The 23,796-nt window shown below is 40.6% G+C and overlaps 1 protein-coding gene across 1 annotated transcript in view; it reads right to left on the bottom strand.

Annotated features, from left to right (window-relative positions):
* LOC100865588 (uncharacterized) overlaps nucleotides 1-22,113 on the bottom strand; it is a 140,139-nt gene extending 118,026 nt beyond the window's left edge. Inside the window, exons 1-2 of the mRNA XM_086908570.1 lie at nucleotides 21,700-22,113; nucleotides 16,284-16,568 (exon numbers count right to left, since the gene is read on the bottom strand). Of these exons, the coding sequence (XP_086764696.1) occupies nucleotides 16,284-16,568; nucleotides 21,700-22,098 (684 nt within the window). The 5' untranslated portion in view covers nucleotides 22,099-22,113. The remainder of the gene's footprint in view (nucleotides 1-16,283; nucleotides 16,569-21,699) is intronic.
* Nucleotides 22,114-23,796: the final 1,683 nt, after the last annotated feature.

Genomic DNA, 23,796 nt, shown 5'->3' with positions numbered 1-23,796 from the left:
TAATATAAGGATGATTTGTTTTATAAGGGTGGATTATTCGATGAAATAGGGATACGTATATATATTTTTTAACAATGGATCAATATATATTTAATAAATAGATATTCGCGAGGAATATCGCGTTCCCTTTGTTAGTCGCGAATCTATCCTCCTGTATTTTTATTCGCCGAGGTTTTCGTTATTTTTGAAAATGCAATCCACGCAAAGGGGATACGTCCCCCTTTTACCAACTTTACCGTTATTTCGTATCGTTATTATTCTCCTATGCATCTTCGACGAGACGGGTAAAACAACAATCTTTGCGCGCGAGAAGGGGACAAAATCGTAGAAATTTCTGCAATATCTGCCTCAAATTTCCAAAAAGAAAAAAAAAAAAAAAAAAAAATCTCTCCCGACTATCCTTTCTTCTCGACCCAGACATGATCCAAAATCCATCCACGGAGATCGAGCCAAAACGAGCGAGACCTGATCCAAAAACCTCCTCCCTTAAAAAAAAAAAAAAAAAAAAACGTTCCAATTTTCGAGCAGCGTCGTCGTCGTCGTCGTCGTCGAGGTCAAGAATCTTTCTTTAACAACGGGTGTCCGTACAGGGATGGACTCGTACGTGGACGAAGAAAAACAAACGTGAGAGGAGAAGAGGGTGGTGGATGGAGTGGCGTTTATTATCACGTGAAAAGGGGCGACGATTCGCGGTCGGTTCGGCCCGTTCCTGCAAATATTAGAGAGAGCGTGGAGAGAAAGAAAGAGAGAGAGGGAGAGAGAGAGAGAGAGAGAGAGAGAGCGAGAGAGAAGGAGGAAGGGAGAGAGAAACGTTTCGCCATTGTACGTTCCTTCAAAGTGCAGCCCCCGGGTACTCCGGGTGCACGCCGCTTCCTTTTTCTCACTTTTCTCTTCCGCCAACTCCACCGACCCTCCTCCTCCTCCTCCTCCTCCTCCTCCTGCACCTCCTCCCCCGCCCACCGCCTGCCCGCCCTCCTCCCCTACGCCCCCCTCCTCCTCCTCCTCCTCCTCCTCCTCCGGGCAGCGCTGCTCCTTTTTCCGGGTCGAATATCGATCCTGATATTTTTCCATCCTTTTTTTTTCCACGTCCGTACGAGCGTCATTTCCAGCAGTTCTTTCTTTCCGCCAACCCTCTCCCCTCCCGCCCGCCCACCCCTTTCCACCTCCTCACGTTCGTACCACTCCTCGTACCAACCGCCGAAAGAAGTTATATTTCTCGATCTACCGTACGTTCATCGGTCACCAAAGGGGGTTTTCAAGGGGAACGGGGCGAATTTTCTTGCAATTTCGCTTCACATCCCGCCCTTTTCACCGTTCCACCTTTCCTTCGCCGTTTAACTCGCCTCTCGAGATCCACCAACTTCCAACTTCTCTCTCCCTCTCTCTTTTTTTTCTTTTTTTTTCTTTTTTCCTTTTTTCTCTTTTCTCTCCGCCCTCGCCCAATCCCCTCCCATCCGCCCCTCTCCTCTCTATGTACCATCCTAATTTCTAATTTTGCTAGATGTTCTTCTTCGGTAGATCTCTTTGGATTTTTTTTTTTTTCTTTTTTTTTTTTAATGGAGTTTCCTCTGGAATAGAGTTCTCTCTGTTCTACGTTTCTGGTTAATCTTGGGGAATGATATTATATTTATGGATGGTAAATAAAAGATACGTAGAAGATACGTACAGTTCCGATTCGGAGCGTAAATGACATTCTCTGAAAATCATTTATTATCCAACGATCCGTTTATCGTTTAACCGTTTCCAGTTGACCAAGCCAATTAAACCGACTATTTCTAGTTTCTATAGCAATTTATCCATTAACTAATTCGATCCATCGAGAGTTTAAACGAGACGAAAGATTCTCGAACGTTTAGATCATTTTCGAAGAATGAGCGAGCCTTTCCTCGTATATAAATTAGATACAATACAATTGAGGAAAGTAATGGGAATATTTTCGTAAGCAAGCGACGACGAGCGACCGATTAAAACGAGATCCTTCGATTTTTCCTTCGATATTCGCGAATTCGCGTCACGGTGAATCGAAACGTTTAATTCGAGCACCGTACGTACGTTTAGCAGCGTACGTCGGCTAGCCTCGCGCGTTTTATACAGCGGGAGCCGGTGTCGTACCTCAAACCACCCCTTCCCCTCAACTTCTCCTTCTCCTCCTCCAACCTCCATTCTCTCCGCCACGATCTCTTCCTTTTTGTACCTTCGTTCTTTCCCGCCCTTCCTTTTTTCCAGAGGGGGGCTCGATATCGATCCTCCGGTGGCCGGTTTTTCTTTTTCTTTCTCCACTCCTCCCCGCCTCCTCCATCCCACCCTCCCGCGAGTGCCGCCCTTTTCCTCCCTTTTTCCTGTTTTCATCAAACTACCGCACCGGCGAGATAGAGGCCGCCTCGGGCCTCGAATAATTTTATAAAAATATCTCTCTTGCCCTCCGACTGACCAGAACCGTTAACATCCCCATCGACCTGCCTCCTCTCTATATCCCCTTCGTCCTTCACCGCTCCTCCACGCGATCCACGCCGCGGGATGGAAGAAGGATCCTTCCTCGTTTTCCCTTCCCTTCCTTGCACAAACCTAACGTCTTTCCAAATCCTCTCTTTCGCTCAATATTCTCTCCCCTCTCCAAGGGGAGCTCTATAAATCGTAAATGACTCTCGTTACAAAAATTTCGTCTCGTCTCGTTTTCGTTTTCGTTCTTTCGTCTTTGTCTTGACTTCGTCAGAAAGTTTCCTCCACTTTCAAACGAGGATATAACGCAAGCAGTAAACGAGAGCGAATTTTCTTATTTTTCCAACCATCCTTCTTCTCACTTACCGTCGCATTTCGACTCTTAAAATTTCGCAGCCTGAATCCACCGCGATTACGAGAACGACTCCTTCTTCCCTTCTTTCACGAGAGAGAAAAATTCCACTCGAAATTGGGATCAGTTTCGCGAAAAACTGTTCCCCCCTCCCCCGGTTCGGCGGAGGTTTCCAAGTGTTTATCATGTTTCCTCCTTTCGTTTCTCCGCACAGTTTAATCCATAAAAAGTCCGGCAAACCACGTGACCCTTCCAGGTTCACTCTCCCGCTAAATCGCTTAGTTCTCCTCGTTCGCCTTTTCCCTCCTTCCCTCCTCCCCTTCCTCCCCCCGCCCCCTTTCTTCCTTTTTCTCCTCGTCCCGTTCGGCGGCTCGCTTTTTTTCGAGATATCGATCTTCGTCACGCTCGTTCTCGCTCACGTTCCAGAACCAACCATCGTCTTCTCTTCCTCCTCATCCTCCTTCCCCCTTTCTTTCTTTTTTCTTTTTTCTTTTCTTTTCTTTTCTTTTTTTTTTTCCCCCTCCCCCCATCGATGGCAACGACTTCCAGTTCGCGGCGACACACACCCGCCCCCCCCCCTCCGGTCAACGTTATTCATCCGGTTTTATGGGCTAATTCGCGCGCATTGCGGAATAATTTGCGACCACGGGAAACGGGTCGATGGATCTCGAAACCAACACGGGGGGTTGGAATGGAGTGATTTCCACTCCAGGCTATATATCCGATAGGGGATAGTATCGAGGGGGTTGAATCTTGTTTCTTTTTAACTCTGTTAAATAACATCCTGTCGTCGATGTTAATCGCAATCGAATTATCGTTATCGCGATATATCGTTTAATTTGTTGTTGTTGTTGATTGTTTTTTTATCTAAGAAGTATTCTTCTCGTTCGACGCTATTGCGTTATTTTGGGTAGCGGAATAATTGAATCGTGATGGATAACTCGCCCCGATTGAATTTCGTTCGGGCAATTAGACGAAATTGTTATTTAACAAAAATAATCCACCTTCGTCGCGAGGAAGCTTAAAGCATGGAGAGGAAGCTTAATAGGATAATGGACTTCATATATTATGAACAGCCGGTGACAAATACTCGCGAGCGATAAAGAGTTTATTCTTAATTTTTAACCGTTGCATTCTTAAAAACTGTCCCCGCTACTCGAATTCGTTCAAATTCTACGCTAAAAAACTTTGCGTTTCCGCAAAGGTTTTTCGATATTTTTTTTTTTTTTTTTTCTTTTTTTGGCAAATTCTTAGCACGTGAAAATTTGATAAAAAATTCTATCATTTAGTTACCCAAATCTTATTCTTTTCTAATTTTCTCGGCTACGCGTCTCAAATAATTTACGAATATATTACGCTTATTGTTTGCCAAATTAGCCTAAAAATGCCTAAAAATCTCGGACAAATATATTTCCGATATTTTCACTTCCTCCAATCTTTCCCTCCATTTTCCCTTTATCCTTCAAATTTCCATAATCCTAATTTAATATTTAACAAATCCCTGGCATTCGTCGATTTTCACCGTGCGAAGACTTCAAAAATAAATACATATATATATATATATTTCTCCATTTGCTCGAATATTTTAATTTCGCAAATAACCGGAGGAAAATCCTCCTGCCCTCTCCCTTCCCCCTCCTCTTTTCTTCGAGATGGCCACCTCTTCCGTGGCCGTTTCGATCTTCAATATCGCGCGACAGATGGAAGAAGCCGCCCTCTTTTCTCTCTCGAGATCCATCAAATATCGGAAAGATGGCGGCAACATTGGTAGCCAGCGTTCCTCAAAGGCCAGTCCAGTTCAGTTTCCTTCCATTTCCCGTTTTACCCTCCCTCTCCCCCTCCTCTCCTACCCCCGTATCGGGGGGTCAAATATCGATTCTGATATTTCCACCGGTATTCTTTTTTTTTTCCATCTCCCTCTCTCCCTCCCTCCCTGGCTCCCTCCCTCTATTTTTCATTAAGTGGCGGACAGGATGCGAGACACGCAACTCTCACCCCCCCCCCCACCCTCGAAGAGGGACACAATTCGCCCTCGAGAAAGTGCAGCAGCACCATCCCCGCCCCCCGTTTTCTCGATCGTCGTCGATTTTCGAAATCTATTCTAAATATATTATCAACAAGATCTTCCTTATTTCGCACGAGGTACTCGAACCTCGAAGATTAACTCGAAAACTTAAAGATATCAAAATGTATTTATTTAATTGGTGATTTAATTCCAGAGAGAGAGAGTACAGTACATCTCATCTCGTTATATTGTGTCATAATCTTCTTCATTTCGCACGCGAGGTAATGATCCGTTCTCGAAAATTTAAATATCGATAATATCGTGAAATGAGATAAATCGTGTAAGAATGGAAATAATATTACCGATCGATGAATAATTCCAGTATTACTTAACTCAAACACTCAAAATGTCGTGTTTATCTCGCGTAAATCTTTTCGGCGAACGATCCGAAAGGGAAATTCCTTGCAAAAAAAAAAAAAAAAAAAAAAAAAAAAAAAAATTAACCGAAGAATCTTCGCTAATTCTTTCCAACTATTTCATTAAACTCTCTCGAATATCTGGCCCACCCAAACCTCCTTTTCAAACTTTCCCTTCCTCCGAATTCCTCCGTCCCTCTTCCCTTCCCCCCACTTCGACTTCTTCCTCGACCTTCCTCCCTCTGAACGATAGAAAAAAATTCCGCTCCCTCCACGGTTGTTTCTCAAAATTTCCACCGGGAAATTTCGGGCCGGGAAAAATGGAGGAGGGGGAGGGGGAGAGAATCCACGTATCGCTAGAAATCCCTTTCAACTCGCTGCCTTCCAAGTTTTCATCTTTCGCTTTTCCTCGCATTTCCTCCTTTCTCGCAATTTTCCAACCCCTTTTCCTCCTTTTCACCCTCCCCTCCCTTCGTTTCCGCTCCTCGCGTTTGATCGCGGTATTTACAATTTTCCTCCTCCCCTCTTCCTTTTTTCCTCCTCCTCCTCCCCCTCCTTCTGGCGGAAAAGGGATGGTGGCGGTGAAACCGGTGGTGTGTTCGAAAGGGCGATTCGATCTCGTCTCGCAAAGGGTGGAGAGAAAGAGAAGAAAGAAAAAAAGAAAAAGAAGAGGAAAAAAAGGAAGAGGGGAGAAAAAGGGGTGGAAATCCCTTTTAGCAGTTGAACTTTCGCGATTTTCTTTCGACCGTACTTCCACCCCCTCCTCCACCCCCGCAGCAACTTCCGTAAATCGCGATTGTGCGACGCGGAAGAAACTGGTTGAAACTTTAATCGCCTAAACTTTTCACGCGTCCTTTCCCTCGAAATTTGCTCAAGGACGGCACGACTCCATTCCCGTCGCCCTCTCGTTTCTAACGGTTAATTGTTAATTTTATTTCCTATCGATCGTGTATATTGTTATATTATTGTTATGTGAAAAATCTCTGAAACTTTGCGAGATTTATTTATTTATTTTTATGATTTCACGAAGCGAAATATTCGAGAAAATAATTCTGAAATTATTAACGTTAGAATTGTCGATCTGGAATGTGGAAGTGTATGGTGGAGGAATGGCTGAAGTTAAAGTAATATCGTGGAAAAACTTGAGTCGTTCGTGTTAAGCGGAAAATTTCATTTCTTGTGAAGCAATGAAGATACGGCTAAACGTTTCATTGATGTACAATGAAATGAGTCGAAGTAATACTCATCATGATTTGCCAATATTCGTGAATTTTTTATCCTGCAACCTGAGTCTTCGCTTTTGGACAAACTGTGACAAGATTTGATGAATATAATTTTCGATATTTCGTGAAACGTCGAACGGTATAAACGAAGTAGAATTTTTTTTTCCATTCCAGATTTTGAAAACTTAAAAAGAAAAGAAAAGAAAGAAAAAAAGTTACATCAATCTTCTCTAAATTTGCCAAAGAATATGCGAAAAATCACGCTTGCTCGTGAGAAAAAATTTGAGATCGATCAATTTCGATCGAAGTTCGTCGAAGATCGAAGAAGAAGTACTCGCGTTGAAACTATTTTTTTTTCCTCCCCCCAACTAATTTTTTTAAAAGTCTCGTCATTTATCCCGTTTCGGTATGAAAGGAATGCAAGTTCGGACAGATACGGATATTCTTTTTTTTTTCCAAGTATGCTTTCCTTTGCTTCCAAAACGGGTCTGTCTGGGAGAAAAAAAAAAAAAAAAAAGAAAGAAAGAAAGAAAGAAAGACGTGGGAGACATCGGGAGACCCCTTCGATCGATTCAATGAAACGCCACGGCATCTGCTACTCGTCATTAAAAAACACGTGGCCGTCTAAAACACTGAACCTACTGTTTCTTCGCGACACGCGTTTCTACGCGCCACTTTAACGAGCTGACAACACGGTATGCATTAATTAGAATCTCTCTTCGCGAGAGCGAGAGAACTCTTCGAAAACTCGGCCGGATTATGTTTTCTTTTTTTTTTTTCTTTTTTTCTTTCTTCCATCCATCCGAAAAAATTACTCGACGAGAGAGAGAGAGAGAGAGAGAGAAAGAAAAAAGAAATCGCATCTTTCGATTTCTCGATGTCGATTTCGCGAATTTTGTTTCTTAATGTTTTTAAGATATATTCTCTTGACTGTTGAATCTTTTGTGATCAATACGAATGCGAAAAATTCAAGCAATAATTATCCTTTTACCACGATATATTTTCATGATTACAAATCTTTTCAATAAGATTTTTTAATTACCGACTAGAAACGGTCTATTCAACGGTCTATTATTTCTCTTTTTTCAACCCGGTTTCCTGATTAAAAATTCTTTTCATCCTGATTCTTTAATCACGACTCCGTAAACGAATTTTAAACTTCTCCTTAACTCTCCGTGAATTATAATAAAAGAAAAAAAAAAAAGAAAAAACAAAGAGAAAATTAATAATTTATCGCAATGTTGCGATAAAACGAGAAGCATCGCGAGAAAGATCGAAGTCGCGGATTTTAATAAAACTACGCATACGTTTAATATTTTGCTTTGCTAAATTTACGTTCACGTAAAGATAGTGCAAACATATCTCAAAACCGGAAAACGAAAAATCCGTTCGATACAAAAATAAATAAATAAAAGTAAAATTTACAAAATGTATATGCGAATTCCTATTGAATGCATACCTATTTAAACATTAAAGAAGTAAAGAAATAAGGAAATGTAATTTCCTAACTTCTAAAAATAAAATAAAATTTACGAAATGTGTACGCACGCAATCCAACGTCTACTCTTTTTAAACGCCTTATCAAACGATCTAAATAATATCATCGAAATAAGAAATCATTATCCATATTCCTACCTTCGATGGAAAAAAATAAATGAATATAAAATAAAATTTACAAATTGTGCAAATTCCTATTGAATACGCATACCTATTTAAAGAAGTAGAGAAAATAAAATTTACGAAATAATTTTCATAGTATGCTTCTAAACGCATCTTTCAACGTTGAATGAAGAAAGAAATCGTCGAGACAAGAAAGTATAATTCACTTTCTAACTTCAACAGGGGATTCAACTTTTTCAACTTTTAAAGAAGAAATCAAGGAAAATCATTCATCGAAACGAAGAAGACTCGAATACCGTTCGCTCTCTCTCTCTCTCTCTCTCTCGAAAAAACTGTCAAACCTTTCGCTCGATTCGCCGTATAAAATTCCTCCTCGTGACACCTCGTAACCCGTCCTCGTAAACCGGATAATTATGATCGATGGGCGACGAATCCCCAGCATCGGAGAGATTCGTCCGAGTCACGTAGCCGAGGACCGTTCCCATATCACCGATGCAGAAATTCAAATTCTTTGTCATTAATAAAAATTAAAGAGACATCAAGGAGGAGGATGGTTGGCCTCGGCCTCGGGGCAAGCCGACCTTTATCTTACCTGGGGGCCACAATAGCGTGAGACTATGGGCCCTTTGTACTCCACTTTCACCGTCATCTGCATACGCACCCCTCTCACCTGCACCCCTTCCACCAAGACACGCTTTTTTTTTCCTATCCTCTACCAGGATAATCTCTCTCTCTCTCTCTCTCTCTCCCTCTCCTTTCCAGGGACGAAGGAAGCAACGTACTGAGGGACCGTGCGTCTCTCATGGGCGCTAATTTTTTTCCCTCCTCTTTTCTTTCTCTTTTTTCGAGAGATCTTTCTCCATCCGATTCTTTCTTCTCTCGAACAGAGAGGATAGTGACATTTTCTTGAAAATTTTTCGGAGAGCAAAATGGAGAGTGTTGTATTTCGATTAAATCGATCCGAGAGAGTGTATCTCCTCGCCGTTGGAAGAACTCCTCTTCGTTAGATTCTCTCTCGGTCTGCTTCAATTTAATTTTGCAATTGGGAAGAATATTTGAATCTCGAAAGTAACGGCGTCAAAGTTCTAATTCCTCTTCAAGCGTAATAATTATTTATGAAGATTCTTCTCGCCGACTTGATAATTATAGAGACGCGATAAGAATAATTCGCGGGGTTCCAGAAATAATGGGATTATTTTCTAAAAAAAAAAAAAAAAAAAAAAAACGCGAAGAACAATTGACGAAGAAGTTTTTTTCTTCGATTATTTAAAGCGATTTCGAAGAAACTCGAAACTCGTTACATCGTTAAAAGATTTTAAAAACTTCCCATCACGTGATCCAAACTTTACAACAACTCCGTCACATTTTTTTTTTCTCCATCCCCCAAAATTTCACACTTTCCAATATCGAATCCATTACCAACCCTTCGGGGTTGTTCAAAGAACAACCCCCCGCGGAGACGAAGAGACAATGGACAAGCACGAATCAAACAATCCCTTCTCCACCGTGTCACAACATTTGGGCCCAGGACAGAGTTATGGGCCCCTTTTTCCGTCCGCGTTTTCCGTATCCGACCAGGCAGAACGATTTCTCGCCGATTCGCCTCTTTCGTCTCTTTCTCCATTTCCACCGGCACACCGAGTACGTTCACCCCTTCCGCGAATCGATTTCCAACGAAACCGTTTCCTCCCTTTTTTTTCTTCTTGCCACCGATAATATAATAAATTCTTGGGAGAAGTTTGGGAGAATTTTGGTTCGGAACCATTATGTTTTTAACTTTAAAACATGTATAAAAATGGAAATAATATATACATTTCAATCGTTGCACGATTCCTTTTCCACGGGACAATTTCTAACAAGAGAATTTTGACACGATCTAACTCGAATATTCGGGAGGAAGAATTTTAGAAATGTTTACAACGACGCGTAAAATGTATTAATTATCGTAACAGAGAAGAATTATTTTCTAGTCCAATCAATGTTCGAGGAAAAGAATTCTTTGAAGCTCGAAAATTTTACAATGGAAACGTTCACAAATAAAAGAGAGAAAGGAAGAAGAAGAAAAAAAAGAAATATTCAAATTATAATATCACAACAAAAGGAGAATCACACCAGAAATTATTTCTAGCCCCGATTTATTTCATCCACCCTTCCGCCAAACAATCTCCAAATAAATTAAACCAACAATTCAAACCCCATCTACGACGCTCCGTGCAAAATCCAATTATGAAAAAAAAAAAAAAAAAAAAAAGGAAAAAGAAAAGAAAAAAAAAGAAGAAAGAAAAAAAGCAATAATAAAAATTCCCAGGGAACGAAAGCTATTCAAAACGAAATTTGACGTCGCGACACCGACTCTCCTCCTCCTCCCCCCCTCCCAAAAAAAAACCATATGAAACCAGAACAGAACCGTTGAGTCCCCGTTGCATCCAAGACCGGTCCCAGAGAAAAAAAAAATCGCGGAAAAAATCGACGGCAACCCCTTTCGCGATACGTTACGCGGAAATTCATTAGCCGATCCAGATCGGCGAAGGAAGGGGTTGCTACCCCCGTGACGAACCCGTGATCGAGACAATGAGCCGGCCCCTGCAACGCGCCACTCTCTCTCTCTCTCTCTCTCTCCTCCTTTTTCCTTCTTTCTTTTTTTTTTTTGTCTCGCGTCACAGCGGAGACAAAAATACCGTTGCGCCACGATTTGCATCCCCGATACCACGTGGAAAAAAAAAACAAAAAAAAGGGGGGGAGGGGGGAGCGGAGAGAAAAAAATTCGAACGAAGACGAAGCTCGAAAAACAGAGCGAGGAAGAGGGGAAAGGGGAAAACAGAAAGCAGACGAAGAGAGAAAGGGAGGATAGATTCGAACGAAGAAAAATAAAGCGAGAGAGGAAAGTTTAGGGAAAAATTTGAAAGAAGGAGAAGTTCAAAGGATTAATCGAAAGGAAAGGAAAAAAAGATGAAAAAAAAAAACGAAGAAGAAGAAGGAAATAACGAAAGAGAGAAAAATTCGAAAATTCGAGGAAGCATTTGAAAGGAGGGGGAGAACAGAACGAGGAAAAAAGAGAATAATTGAAAGGGGAGAAAAAGGAAGGTAACAACGGGGTAGAAGAAGAAAATAACGAAGAGAGAAAAGGAGATGGAGAGGAGAGACAATTGGAAAGAAAAATTCGAAGGAGGAGAAGGTTAAAGAACGAAGAGAGGAGGGGGAGGGGGGGGGGGAAAGAGAGGAAACTTGGAAGGGTAGTGGATAAAAATTGGCAGCAGGCGCGCACGGCCATTATTTTAATTTTCGTCCCGGCAGAGCGTGGCGCAGGGGTAGTGGAACGAGAGGAAACCGGTGGTTAAAGGGGTGGAAGAATCTTTTTTTGCATAATCTTCATGGGGGTAGCTTCTTGCGGGACTCTCACGCGGCAGTGTTCCAGTTAGCCGCTTCGGGCCGGTGTTTTCCAAGGTGTTTTGCATCTTCGCCTTCGGCGGATGAATTCAACCACCCCTCGATAGTTTAACCTCCCCTACTCCTTTCGAAGAAATTACCCTAAAGAGCTGCTCTAAGCGTTTTAAGGGATTAAGGTCGGGCAGGCGTAAAAAAGCATGGAAAAAGGGTTGACCACCCGCTGGGCGAAACCAGCGACAGATTACAACATCCGAAAACGTGTTTACAGGGGCACCTCTCAGCGTTGCCTCTTCCTCTTCAACCCCCCTTGTTCTCTGATGCACGGGGCGCAGAGCGTGGCCTTGCTCTAGTTTCGGATAGAACCAGGTTTGACCTAGTATTCCTTCCTCGAGTGCTTTTTCTTTTTCGAGAGTTCCTCTCTCCCTCCCCCTTCTTTTTTTTCTCTCTTCACTCGTAAGATTGAATACGTTTTCTCGTATCGGGGAATTGTAATTTTTTTCCGCTAAAAGCGCAAGGAGGTTCGAGCGTTCTAAATCGAAGAAATTTTTTTATTTCGAAACGAACTTCCGAACAGAACTATCTATTTTAAGTTCGAAGAAAGAGAAGAGATCCCTTCCTTCCCCTTTCTCCCTTTTCTTTTTTTATACAATGGAAATTAGAAGAAGGGAAATGAAATTAATTCGTCGACGAAGAGAATTATCCTTCTAAAAATAAAACAAAAGAGCTCTTCCCTTATTTCCAAATATTCTCTTCTCGACAAAAGTGAAAAAAAAAAAAAAAAAAAAAACATCGTCCAAAGATTCGAAAAGAAAAAGAACTCTACAAATCCCCCATCCTGTCAAGACTTTTTTCTCGCATGCAACTTCCAACGGTCATTTCCCAAAGAATTAACTCTGTCGAAAGTTCGGTTACAAAATCTCTTCGGGAAGAAACGTTACGGGAGAAACAAAGGAAGGAGAGGAAAATCCAAAGGATCCCTCAATTAGATTCCTCCGTCGATCATCCTCACGACACTCGAAGGGGTCGGTACCCGTATGAGTCCGTATGCAGATTGCCCGATTGTCTTCGCCTCTGTCTTCCTTTCTTCTTTTTCGTTTCCTCTCGCCTCCCCTCCTCCGCGTCGGGACGCTCGTTCCGTGAGAATGTACGGGGCATTTGCATGCCGCGGATTATTTAAATCGTCCCCTTATTGTCGTGGCTCCTTGTTTTTTCCACTCTCTCTCCAAGAGTGGGTATCGGCGTGGGTCCCGAGGCTAGACAACAAAAAACCGGCTGATCCTCGTACAGAGAACCCACGGAAGCGTCTTCCGCATCCCCGCCACCTGAATCCACCACCCCTGGGGCACCCTGGCCGGTCATCATCACGTTCCCGAGTTCGTGAACCAGAATTCTGCTGTTGGACACGTGGACGTAACGTTTCTTTCTCGAGTCTTTTGAGCTCGGTTCAAGTCACGGCGATTCGAAAAGTGTTTTTGAGAATTTTCTTTCTTCTCCTTCTAGAAAGTTGTTTCAAGTTGGAAGAAAATTTTTTTTCCATCAACTGCTCCTCCTCTCGGTTCGCAAAATCGGAATTTGCAATTGGAATTGATTATTGATCGATCGTGACAAGTCGAAGTTAAAATTATTCGATAGAAATTTTTTTAAACGGTTACAAGGAGAGATTGGAAAGCGCTGAACGATCAATTTTTATGAAACGTACTATTTCTTCTAAAGAACTATTTCTGAGTCGTAGAGTCGTATTGTAGAAGAAAGATACACGGAAAGCCAAAGATACTTTTTATCGTTATTTCGCGGGAAGGCAAAACAATCGCGCCAAAAAGACGAAGAAAAAAGAAGAAAAAAATGGGGTCTCTCCTCTAAGAAGAGACCCAAGGGTGCCGTTTCGCGGTCGAAAGGAGAGTTTCACCCTTAACGGCGCGTCCTCGAATCCGCGCGTACATTCAAATCAACCCTTCTCTCATTTTTTTTTCGCGCTTCCGTCTGTTTGTTTTTTTTTTTCTACCGCCTCAGGGCGGAGCAAGAGGTATGCAAAGCGATCTTCAACCTTTTTTTCACCATCCATCAATTTCTTCTTCTTCTTCTTCTTTTTCTTTTTTTTTTTTGTTCTTCCTCACGCAGCATCCACAGACTTTTTTGTCTTCCCTCCAAACTCTTTTCTTCCTCTTCTCCAAATTATGCAGGACTCTCGTACGGAAACACGGGGAGGAAGGGGAGAGAGAGAGAGAGATTAAAATGAGGGTACTACTACCTACTTAAAAAAAAAAAAAAAAAGGGGTAGAGATCCTTTTTTTTTCGCGCGTTTCCTCGTCGACATCGCGAGTTAACCGGCGCGTCGTCTTCCGGGGGCGATTTTAATACTCCTGTTCCTTCATCCACTACTTTTTTTTTCTAGATGTCTCGTCCGTTAAAAAACCGTTTGCTTTCTCAGATTGTTTTTTTTTTTTTTTTTAGAGAGACAGTTTAGAAAAAAAATCAAATAAAGAAGAAGTAGAACGTTACTGGAGCAAACGCAAACACAATCATCGAAACGAGTTGATATTTTTTTTTTTGAAACGAGAAATAAGATTGCACAACGCATAAATGATCTAATAAAGGTGTATCTTGTCTAAAACTTTATCAAATGTTTTTCAATAAGAGAAGAAAATTAGCAAAGGAAGATAAATATATAATATATATATATATTTAAATTTATCTTGTTCTTTGTTAATTTCGTTTTCTTTTTGAAAAATTTTTCTTTTATTTGTTTTTGTATATTGTTTTATAATATATATATATATATTATAAGATTTTAGCAGAAAAAAATACAGATACATGACTTTACGATTATGCATCGTTATCGAGGATCAAAATTATTCCAACGATATTATTTATCGGTGCTAAAAAACTTTATACCAAATACGAAATCGGATTAAACTCGTCCGAGATTCCATAAAACTATCCCTTTCGCAAAAATAATTCTCCATCTCCCCTAATCTCTCGAAATTGACTCGATCTTATTCACAATTATTCGTAGAGAACCAGTTCGAGGTAGAAATATATAGATAAACTAATAAAAGTATAAAGAGATACAATCTTGGACGAAGACATCCGGTTGGAAACGATTCTGCAATCGTTTATTCAATATATATAAAGTGAGCAAAGGGGGAAAGAAAACGAGTCGCGGTCGTAAAAATTTCGATTGATTGAAACTCCACCGGTCTCTTTGTTGCCAATTAACTAGTCTCTGCCTCGTAATTACTCGTGTAATAATATCGTGTATAAAATTAATTCTCGAATTATATCATCACGGCCAACTTGTACGACTCGTTTTCGACGAAAAAGTTTTTCCACGGATATATTAATTCGACTACGAAAAGAGGGGAATTTTTTAAATTCGATGCGGAGATTATAACGAAGATTGGAACGATCGGCGACGAAGATTCCAATTTTTCTAATGTTTTCATCCAAATTTTGCATTTTAAAAATTCTTTTAACAATTTTTCGCGATTAATAATTATAATTTTGGAATCTACTGATTCATTACTGGGATTTTCGATTTTGCTATTAGATTTATTTTTCCAACGTTTCAAATTTCTTGAATTTCAAGTTTCAAGAATATAGTATTTATATAAGAGCAGAGAAAGAGACGTATAAGTTAAGAGTATATTAGATTGATCGAAAATTCTGTCGGTTCTTTTGATCGAAAGTTTCCATTAATTAGTTTATCTAAATTACAATTCTTTCATTTGACAATTTCACAAAATACAATGAATTTATATACACGATAAATATTTACTTTTAAATTCTCAACAACAACAAGTATTTCCACTACTATTCCGATTTATTTCCTTATTAACAAAAATGTTGGACAAATTCTTTTCGAAAATGAATTTTAAAAATGTATCGATCAACAGAACTTTATCGATCAATCTAACATCATCATTGTATTTCGAGTACCGCGATATACAAAAAAAAAAAAAGAAAAGAAGTAAGTAATAAAAAGTATAAAGAATATACGCTTTGAAATAAAAATCCTACCTTCGAATTCTGGATACGAGCGATATAATATTCGACGGCACGACGAGCGACACGCGAGACTACGCACTAAGGAAACAGAAGTACGACTGGATCTCCTGTGTTATGAAAATTTCGACGCGTATATTCGACAAGTAACCTCCCGAGGCGGACGATTCCGCGAACAGGTTCCAATCAATGGAAAAGATAAATATTTGGACGGAAACAATCGCGCGATAGACCGACTTAAATAATAAATAAATTTCACGAAACGATTATTAATATAGATAGAATTCTCGTTTACTCTCTTTACAAACGTTATTCGTAAGACAATTTTTATATTCCTAAAATTTTTTAACCAATTCTTATTCTCTTATATTATTTTTTTCTTTTTAATTAAAAACAGAAATTATCATTTACGATTTCAAAACTTTGAACAAGACAAATATTGCAAAATCATTATTAATTATTAATTTACCAAGAAAATTCAACAATCATAATTCGATTCAACTTGCAACAATATCGTGCACGGATATATACGCTCTTCGTCCCTTAATTTCAATCACTTTCTTTTATTTTAAAATTACAACGAATCAAAAACCAATCTACCGATCTTTCCTCCTTTCTAAAAAAAAAAAAAAAAAAAAAAAAACGACGTATTTCTTGATATCTCTCGTTAAAAGAAAATCTCTCTCTCTAATATATACATATATATATACATATCGTCGAAATAAAGATATCGTAACGCAAATGATTCGATTCGTTAAATTATAGAGGCGAAAAGAAAAAAAAAATATAAAGAAAGTATAAAGAAAATAAATCGTGTTAAAACAAAAAACTGTACTCACATCACCGGAGAGGCCGTTGTTCCACGGATAGGGTGGTTGAGGGGGTGATTGTTGCTGATGATGGACACCGCCCACCCCGGTGGCCGAGTGTGGATTGTGGATGTGCTCCGCCATCACGCTGACCCAATGGGCCAATCCACCGCCCCCGCTGGCGGCTGGGCCCGTGTTCCCGGTTCCGGCCCCGGCCGTGCCTCCGCCGCCTCCCCCTCCTCCCCCTCCTCCTCCCCCTCCGCCGCCGCCTCCACCACCCTCCTCGCCCCCCTCTGACCACGCGAAAGAGGCTTTCTGCGAAACGAAAGAAAGAAAACGATGGTGTTAATTAATAATCTTAATCGATTCTAGATTAACGCTAAACCTATCCGACATTTCGTGGTGACACTTATTCCTTACATCATGAGCGGTGAAATGCAAAAAAAAAAACATTTGTATCTTAATGTGGAATGAGATTTTAGCTAATTGGATTCGTGAAAGTGAACGATAACAGAAAGTTGTGAATATTGAAAAATGGGTTGTATCTGCATTATAGAAAAAGTCAGCGATACAGCAACTTTGTATACAAGGAATTCTAAACGAAGAAATTTCAAAAACGGTCGTTTGACGGCGCGTGGTAAGGTTTAGTGTATAAGGGTATGAAGGGGGATGGGATTTCGAGGATCTTTTCTCTCGGTGAAGAAAGAAACTTTTTTTCGTCCATGGACGAGAAATAATTTCCAAAAAATGTTCGTGTAGTATTATTGAGAAAGAAAAGAATAAAAAAAAAAAAAAAGAATGTAAGGGTGGAGGAAAAGGAATGGGAGGGAGGGAGGGAGGGGGTTTGAAAGAGGATGCGTTATTATTGCGATTTTGCTTTTGCTCGTTGTTCGCGTTGAAGAAAAGAAGAGATTACAAGAGAGGAAAGGAAGGGAATTAAGGAAGGGAGATGGAAAATGAATGGAAAGAGAAAGAAGAAGAAGAAGAAGAAGATGGATTTTTCCCACGATTTTCGAGAATAAACTCGGCCAGGCGAATTAATCGCCGCGATACGAGCATTAATCACAGTAATTATGAGGCTTTCTCGTCTGTCCTGGCCGCTTCATCGGATATTCATGATCGAACGCACGAGAAGAGTTGACCCATTAATAAATTGATCGATAAATCAGATCGAGGATGGCGCCTGGACACCTGAACCGGGGCTAAACCGAGATCCCCTTTCCGATTAAGTTGCTCCGCGATACATTTTGCTCGCGGCGAGCGATTAAACTTGCGAGCTTTGTTTAAAATAATCCAGAGGTATATACTTTTCCTTTTCTTTCTTTTTTCAAATATTTAAAAATCCCTATCTACGAGAGGATCATTGTTTGCTGATAAATCTCGAGCTTTCAGGATATTGAATTAAATTTTCGAAAATCATCGCGATTTCTTCTTCATCGCGTCACAAATTCTAATGGAAATTCTTTCCTAATTTTCATCTCGAGAGGCTTGAGATTTTTCAAGAGGGGATAAGAATCACTTTAGTTTTTAAAAAAAAAAAAAAAAAAGCTCCATCTTTCAATTTTGATCGAACAAAGAAGTGCAAAGAAGGGAATCACTCGTACGTATCGATGAAAGGTAAATTGCGAAAAAATTGGGAGGATAGGGAGGATAATTGACAGGGGACGGAAAAAGAAAGGATTAAGAAATCTATTTATTCTTCCCGGACGAAAGTAAACGCGTGCTTCGATCCAACCAATGGACGGACGCTCGAGAATAAATCGTTCCCCGCGAATTCGAGTGTAGGTAATTGCGCAACGATCGTGCCTATCGACTCGTTCCCAATGAGAAATTCATCGGGACGAGAGAGAAACCGAACGGAAAAACGTCAGATGATGGCGAATCGATACGTCGTCCAACCGCCACAACCTTCCTTCCACCTTCTCAACAGAAACAATATTCGAAAATTCGAATATTCATTTTCGACTTTTATCGGCCCTTCAATCACGTCGATGAACGATGAGCATAATGAATGGAATTGATCTCGATAATCGTTGATTATCCACGTGATGCGATATTAATTTCTTATATTTGACGCGTGCCCCTTCCATAATTTCCATATTTTTCTAATTATCGAGTGTAAATTTTCAATTTAACGATCGATCCATCGATTCAATAATTTAAACAAAAACAAGGAAAAGAGGAAAAAAGTTTGTTCGGATAAGATTTTGACAAATGCTAACAATGCGAGCAAGAATCGTGTTAGAAGTAAAAGGTTGGAAAATAAAATTCAAATTTTTACGTTACGTCATTGTTATACACTGAACATAATCCTCTTATCATGGCTATTATTTCAAAGATTACAGAATGATGCTTTTATCCCTCTCTTTTAAACGCAAATAGAATTCCGGTTTGTAGGAGAGTCGTTAACATTTTCTGCAATGCGAGCGTCTATAGTCTTATACTTAGGAAGTGTGTACCTTCATGTAGTGTTCACAAGGAATCATGTGAATTGTAACCGTGTCAAGTATCAAGATACATGCTTTTACGCGCAACAACAACGAAGTAGTCCAATTGTTCAGATTAAAATTACCAATTTAAAACGCGTATCCAAATGTACGAAACAATTAGTATTAGATTTTGTCAAAACTCGTGTTAAACTTTCGTTTGTGCGTAAATAAAAATTGTTACAATTCAATAGGAAATGGAAAATTTTGAGTGCAAAAAAGGTTAAGTCAATTTCTCGTTAAAATCAATTTCATCCCCCGTTTTTTTTTTTTTTTTTTTCTTTTACCACGTCCATCAAATCCGAGTAATTACGGGTGATTAACCGTACCACCAGGCAGATTTAGATTTGTTAATCGATCGTCTAACGCGTGAGAAAGCTCGTTAGAAATCGGATTGGTGGCTGCTCAAAGGGCCATCCCGAAAGGGGGTCCCCGAAGGGCTGTTATTTCTTCGGCCGAGGGGGATGATGCGTTTCATTATTGCCCCGCACTTAATTACAACCGTTCTCCAACCGACCGCCACATTTTTCTCCTCTCCTTCGTCCACGATAAAAGCGCGATGGTTATACGATTCCTCTTCCAAAGGGATCGAGGAATCCGGTCGAAACGCTTGTTCCACGCGTTTCCTTCCATTTCCATCCATGTTCCGAATATAATTTCTCTCGGAGTTCGAGTTATTTCGTGAACTGAGAAATATTTATCACGCGTTTTTCAAAATGTGTCACGAATTAATGAGAAAAAAAAAAAGGAAGGGAAGCAGTTCGAGAATCTCTCTGTTTCGTTTAAATTTTCGATCGACAAAAATATATCGATTAAATATCGAAGCGGTTACTCAATCGAAAGTTTCGAAATAAGTATCGAGTTGTACAACTCGTTTCTCGATGAACAATCGAAAAACAATTGGAAACATTTTTACAACGAACGAAGGAGAAAAATTTCCGCCCGATTCGAGGAACCCGATTTCAAATTTATATAAAATCTAATGTTTCCTTCAAATCTCCAAAAAGAGAGAAAAAAAAAAAATTTATCGAATTCTCTCTTCTACTCGTTAGAAGAAAGAATTTTCGAAATTTTTACGCGCGAAGAAAGAGAGAGAGAGAAAAAGAGATGTAACAATTATTACCAGCCGTGAAAAAAAAAAAAAAAAAAGCAAATAATTCGTAAGCGTAAATGAACTGTGTATTTTTCACCGAGACGTTTTGGCGTCGTCGTTCGCGAAACAGAAAGAGAAGGGAGGGGGGGAGGGGGATGAAAAAAAGACAGAGAGAGAGAGAGAGAAAGAGAGAAAACAAACCAGGGGAAAAGTGCGTCATGGATTTGGGTCAAGAGTGGTCGGTCGGTCGGTCGGTCGTCGTGGAATCAAGCGAGCCGAGCCAAAACCGCGAACGTGCCAAGAAAAGTTGCCTCGCGGCGATAACTCGGCCAGGAGCAAAAGGAAGCAACAGGAAGTCGACGGAGTGCCACCAGTGCGCCGTTAATGAATTAAGCCGCGGAAAAATTTCACTACTTCCCTTGTCTCGCCGCGCCAACCATTTCGAAACAGTGTTGTTTCACGCGGCTAAAAACACGGGTATACGAGTATACAATTGGCCGTATACGTCTCGATCTCTAATCCAAGAACCGAAAAGAAGTTGGAAAGGAAAGTGTGACTAGACTTTGTCGCGTGTCCAAGATTTTCGTCACTTCGAATGCTCGTATCAATATTAATATATCGAACGGGGAAGAAGTTAATTGTTCTCACGAGGATTTCGTCTTTCAACGAGGGATTAAAGAGGAGAGGGGGACGATTTAAGAGGAAGAAGAAAAACGAGGAAGGGAGAGGAAAAGTGGGAGGGGCGAAGAGTGACAAAGTAGTTGGAAAAGAATCGAAGAATCGATGGAGGGAGAAGAAGTAATTGTCAAGCAAACACAGGATTTTTCTTCCTGGCTCGAGCTACGAAATCTCTCTTTGTTTTCCGTGCCCATATTACATTAGGTTATCCTACCTAAGTAGCCCGAGTAACTTTTCGACTCGACAAGACTTATGTGTCAAACGTCGCGTGATTCTTTCCCAACTGTGGATATGGATTCCGTCCACTTCTCCGTGAAAAGTGGAACGCGTTTGTGTTATACATGTGTGACACGCATCGAGACGTGTAGAGTCGCGATATTTTTCTATCTTTTTTTTCTTCTTCTTCTTCTTCTTTTCTCTCCCCTCCATCCTTTCTTTAAAGATAAAGTTCGTCGAAAAATTTTTAACTCTTTCCTCTCGGCAGAAGAATTGATTTGTTTGCTCGAGAGTACTTTCGACCGTTTTCTTGTCTTGGCAGAATTTGTGAATTTGTTTTCTTCTTCTTCTTCTTCTTCTTCTTCTTCTTCCTTCTCCTCCTCCTCCTCCTTCGCTTTGGCTTGCTCGAAATCGCGAGAAAAAGGGTAGGTCAGTGAGGAACCTTTGGAATCTTTCGGGGATTATTGATCTTGATGCTGCAAGTTTGGAACGGGTTTTGAGGAGAGGGCAACTGTTTACCGCGAAACTTTTCTACTTTTTACGAAGTGCTATCGCGTGTCACCCACGCTCTCCACGATAATTGTGATTCACGCCGTCGAAAGGAGCCCGTGGAAACGATCTTTACGAACGATTCTGCGAGAATTAAACGAAACCCCCTTTCAGTCATCCTTCAAACGATCCCTCAAGCTTCGATCCTACAAATTTCGATTAAAAAATTCTCTATTCCTTTCCCTGACCATTCTATCTCCCGCCAATCTCGAATCCTTTTTCCAGTTACTCGCAAAATCTCGAAAGAAGAGAAGAGCCAACGGCGAGATCCTTCGACGAGAATAAAAAAAACAAAGAGGGTGGGGGAGAAGGAAAACCAAAATTCGAATCATTTCTTCGATAGAAAAAAAAAAGAAAAAAAAGAAAAAAAAACAAGAGAAATCAATACGATAAGAAGAGAGTTCGAAGAGAAGAAGACTCTGACCTCGTCATGGTCCTCCCTGTGGAGAGCTAGATTCCTCGGGAAAGCCGGGACGCTGCTCACGGTCAAGCCCTTGAGATCCTTGAGCTCCTTAAGGGCGCCGAGCGCGTTCAGATTATCTTTCAGATTGGCCAGATTAAAATTAATCCCCTGCTCCTTGAAGTTGAGGTGCCTGTTGAGCACCGTCTTCCCGAGGGCGCTCGCGAGTAGGCTGTTGTACAGCTCGTTGCGCAGGATGAACTTCTGCTCGGCGGGTCCATCGTCCTTGCTCGACGCGTCGTTCGAGGAATCCGAGTCGACCTCGACCGACGAGTTCGAAACGACGCTCATCGTCGACATATTTCGCGACATATGCCCTTCGTCCACGCCCTTCTCCTCCGCGTTTCCGATCTGATGTTTCATGAAAAATAAGAGGAAGAGTCTCTCTCTCTCTCTCTCTCTCTCTCTTTCCTCGCTTCCTTTCGCCTTCGCCTCGTGAAACGCGCGTCCTCTTTTCTCTTCCTTTTTTTCCTTCCACGCGGCGTTCGATGGAAAAGAAAATTCCAACCCTTCTTTTCTCTCCACGAAATAGGTAAAAAATAATTCCGATATTCCGATTAAATGCAAAAATGGCTCCTCCTCACACACCCTCCTCTCCTTCTATCTACGTTTTCAAGTATCCGATTTCTGGTGTTCGATAAAAAATACAAGGGAGATCCTATATTCACTTCCTCTTCGGAACACGCCGTTTTCACAGCTAGCAAGCACTATAGTTATACGCGAGGTTATTAAAATACCTGTACATGTGTCCCTTGCATTTGTATAGGAATATATAATTAAATACGCTTTCCAAGTGTGTATATATAATATAGATGTATATATATGTATATGTATATATATATATATATAAGATTTGCTCTTCTTAATTTTCTAGGTATGTATGTATATATTTTATATTTATATATATATATATAGAAAGATTTTTATTATTTTATTAGTTAATCGCGAGAGAAATGGTCTCGCTCTCGGCGAGCTTATTATTATTAGGTTAAAAACACTAGGTCGATCCGCGATTTTCGTCGAGGATCAGGCTGTTCAAAGTGGAGCCACGTGGCGCGGATCGAGGAAGGGGGGAGGGGGGAGGGGGGGAGGGAAATGAAAGGAGAAGGAGGGAGGGTCAAAGTAAAAGCGGACAAAGTAAGTGAACGAGTGGATTGCTTATGGAAGAAGGTGCGTGATTGCGAACGATCGACAAACGATCGAATGAACACGCGTATTACGATTTCGCACAATTTCTGTCCGTTGGGCCAGGGAGCACAGCCATCCAGACTTTTTTTTCTTTTCTTTTTTATTTCCTTTTTTTCTCTCTCTCTCTCTCTCTCTCTCTCTCTCTCTCTCTCGCTCGCTCGCTCTCTCTCTTCTTAAATTCGTACGTGTTTTTTATTGCCTTGCGAATCTGGACACAGTTGCGAGACACACTATATATATATATATATATTGTATATGTATATATTTATTCCATTTCTCACGACGATCATTCCTTCCTCGGAAATTAGTAAAGTATTCAACGTTCCGATGAGAATCACGCGGCCTCGTGACGAACAGCATTTCGCGGAAATGAACTCCTTCTTCTTCTTCTTCTTCTTCCTCTTCTTCTTCTTCTTCTTCTTCTTCTTCTTCTTCTTCTCCCTTAAAGAAGAATTTTGCTCGATCCAGCAATTCTCTTCTCGTCCTATTTATATCCTTATCCTTATTATTATTATTATTATTATTATTATTATTATTATTATTACTCTTTATCGTTATTATCGTTATTATTATTATTATTATTATTATCGTTTATCATCTATATAATATCCCCTAGCGTTTCTTAGCGTTTCTTAGCGTTTCTTTCTTTCTTTCTTTCTTTCTTTTTTTTTCTACGCCTTATACGACGTTATACGAGTGGTCGCCTCGTACAAGTTAAGCGGGGCGGCGAGACGGGGCAACCGCATTCGAAAAAGAAACATTGTATGTCGTGGCGTTTTTAGGAACTTTTGCGCGCGCAGCTCATTACGCATGGCCACGGCCTTTCTAATTGGCTGGCTAATTAGCGCGGGAGGGTGTCCCCGCGGTGGCGCG

The sequence above is a fragment of the Apis florea genome, unplaced genomic scaffold (genome assembly GCF_048593485.1).
Source record: "Apis florea isolate Af1SG1 unplaced genomic scaffold, ASM4859348v1 contig_3081_pilon, whole genome shotgun sequence".
Lineage (NCBI taxonomy): Eukaryota > Metazoa > Arthropoda > Insecta > Hymenoptera > Apidae > Apis > Apis florea.
The sequence above is the reverse complement of the archived record's forward strand: the minus strand, read 5'-3'. Positions and strand labels throughout refer to the sequence as shown.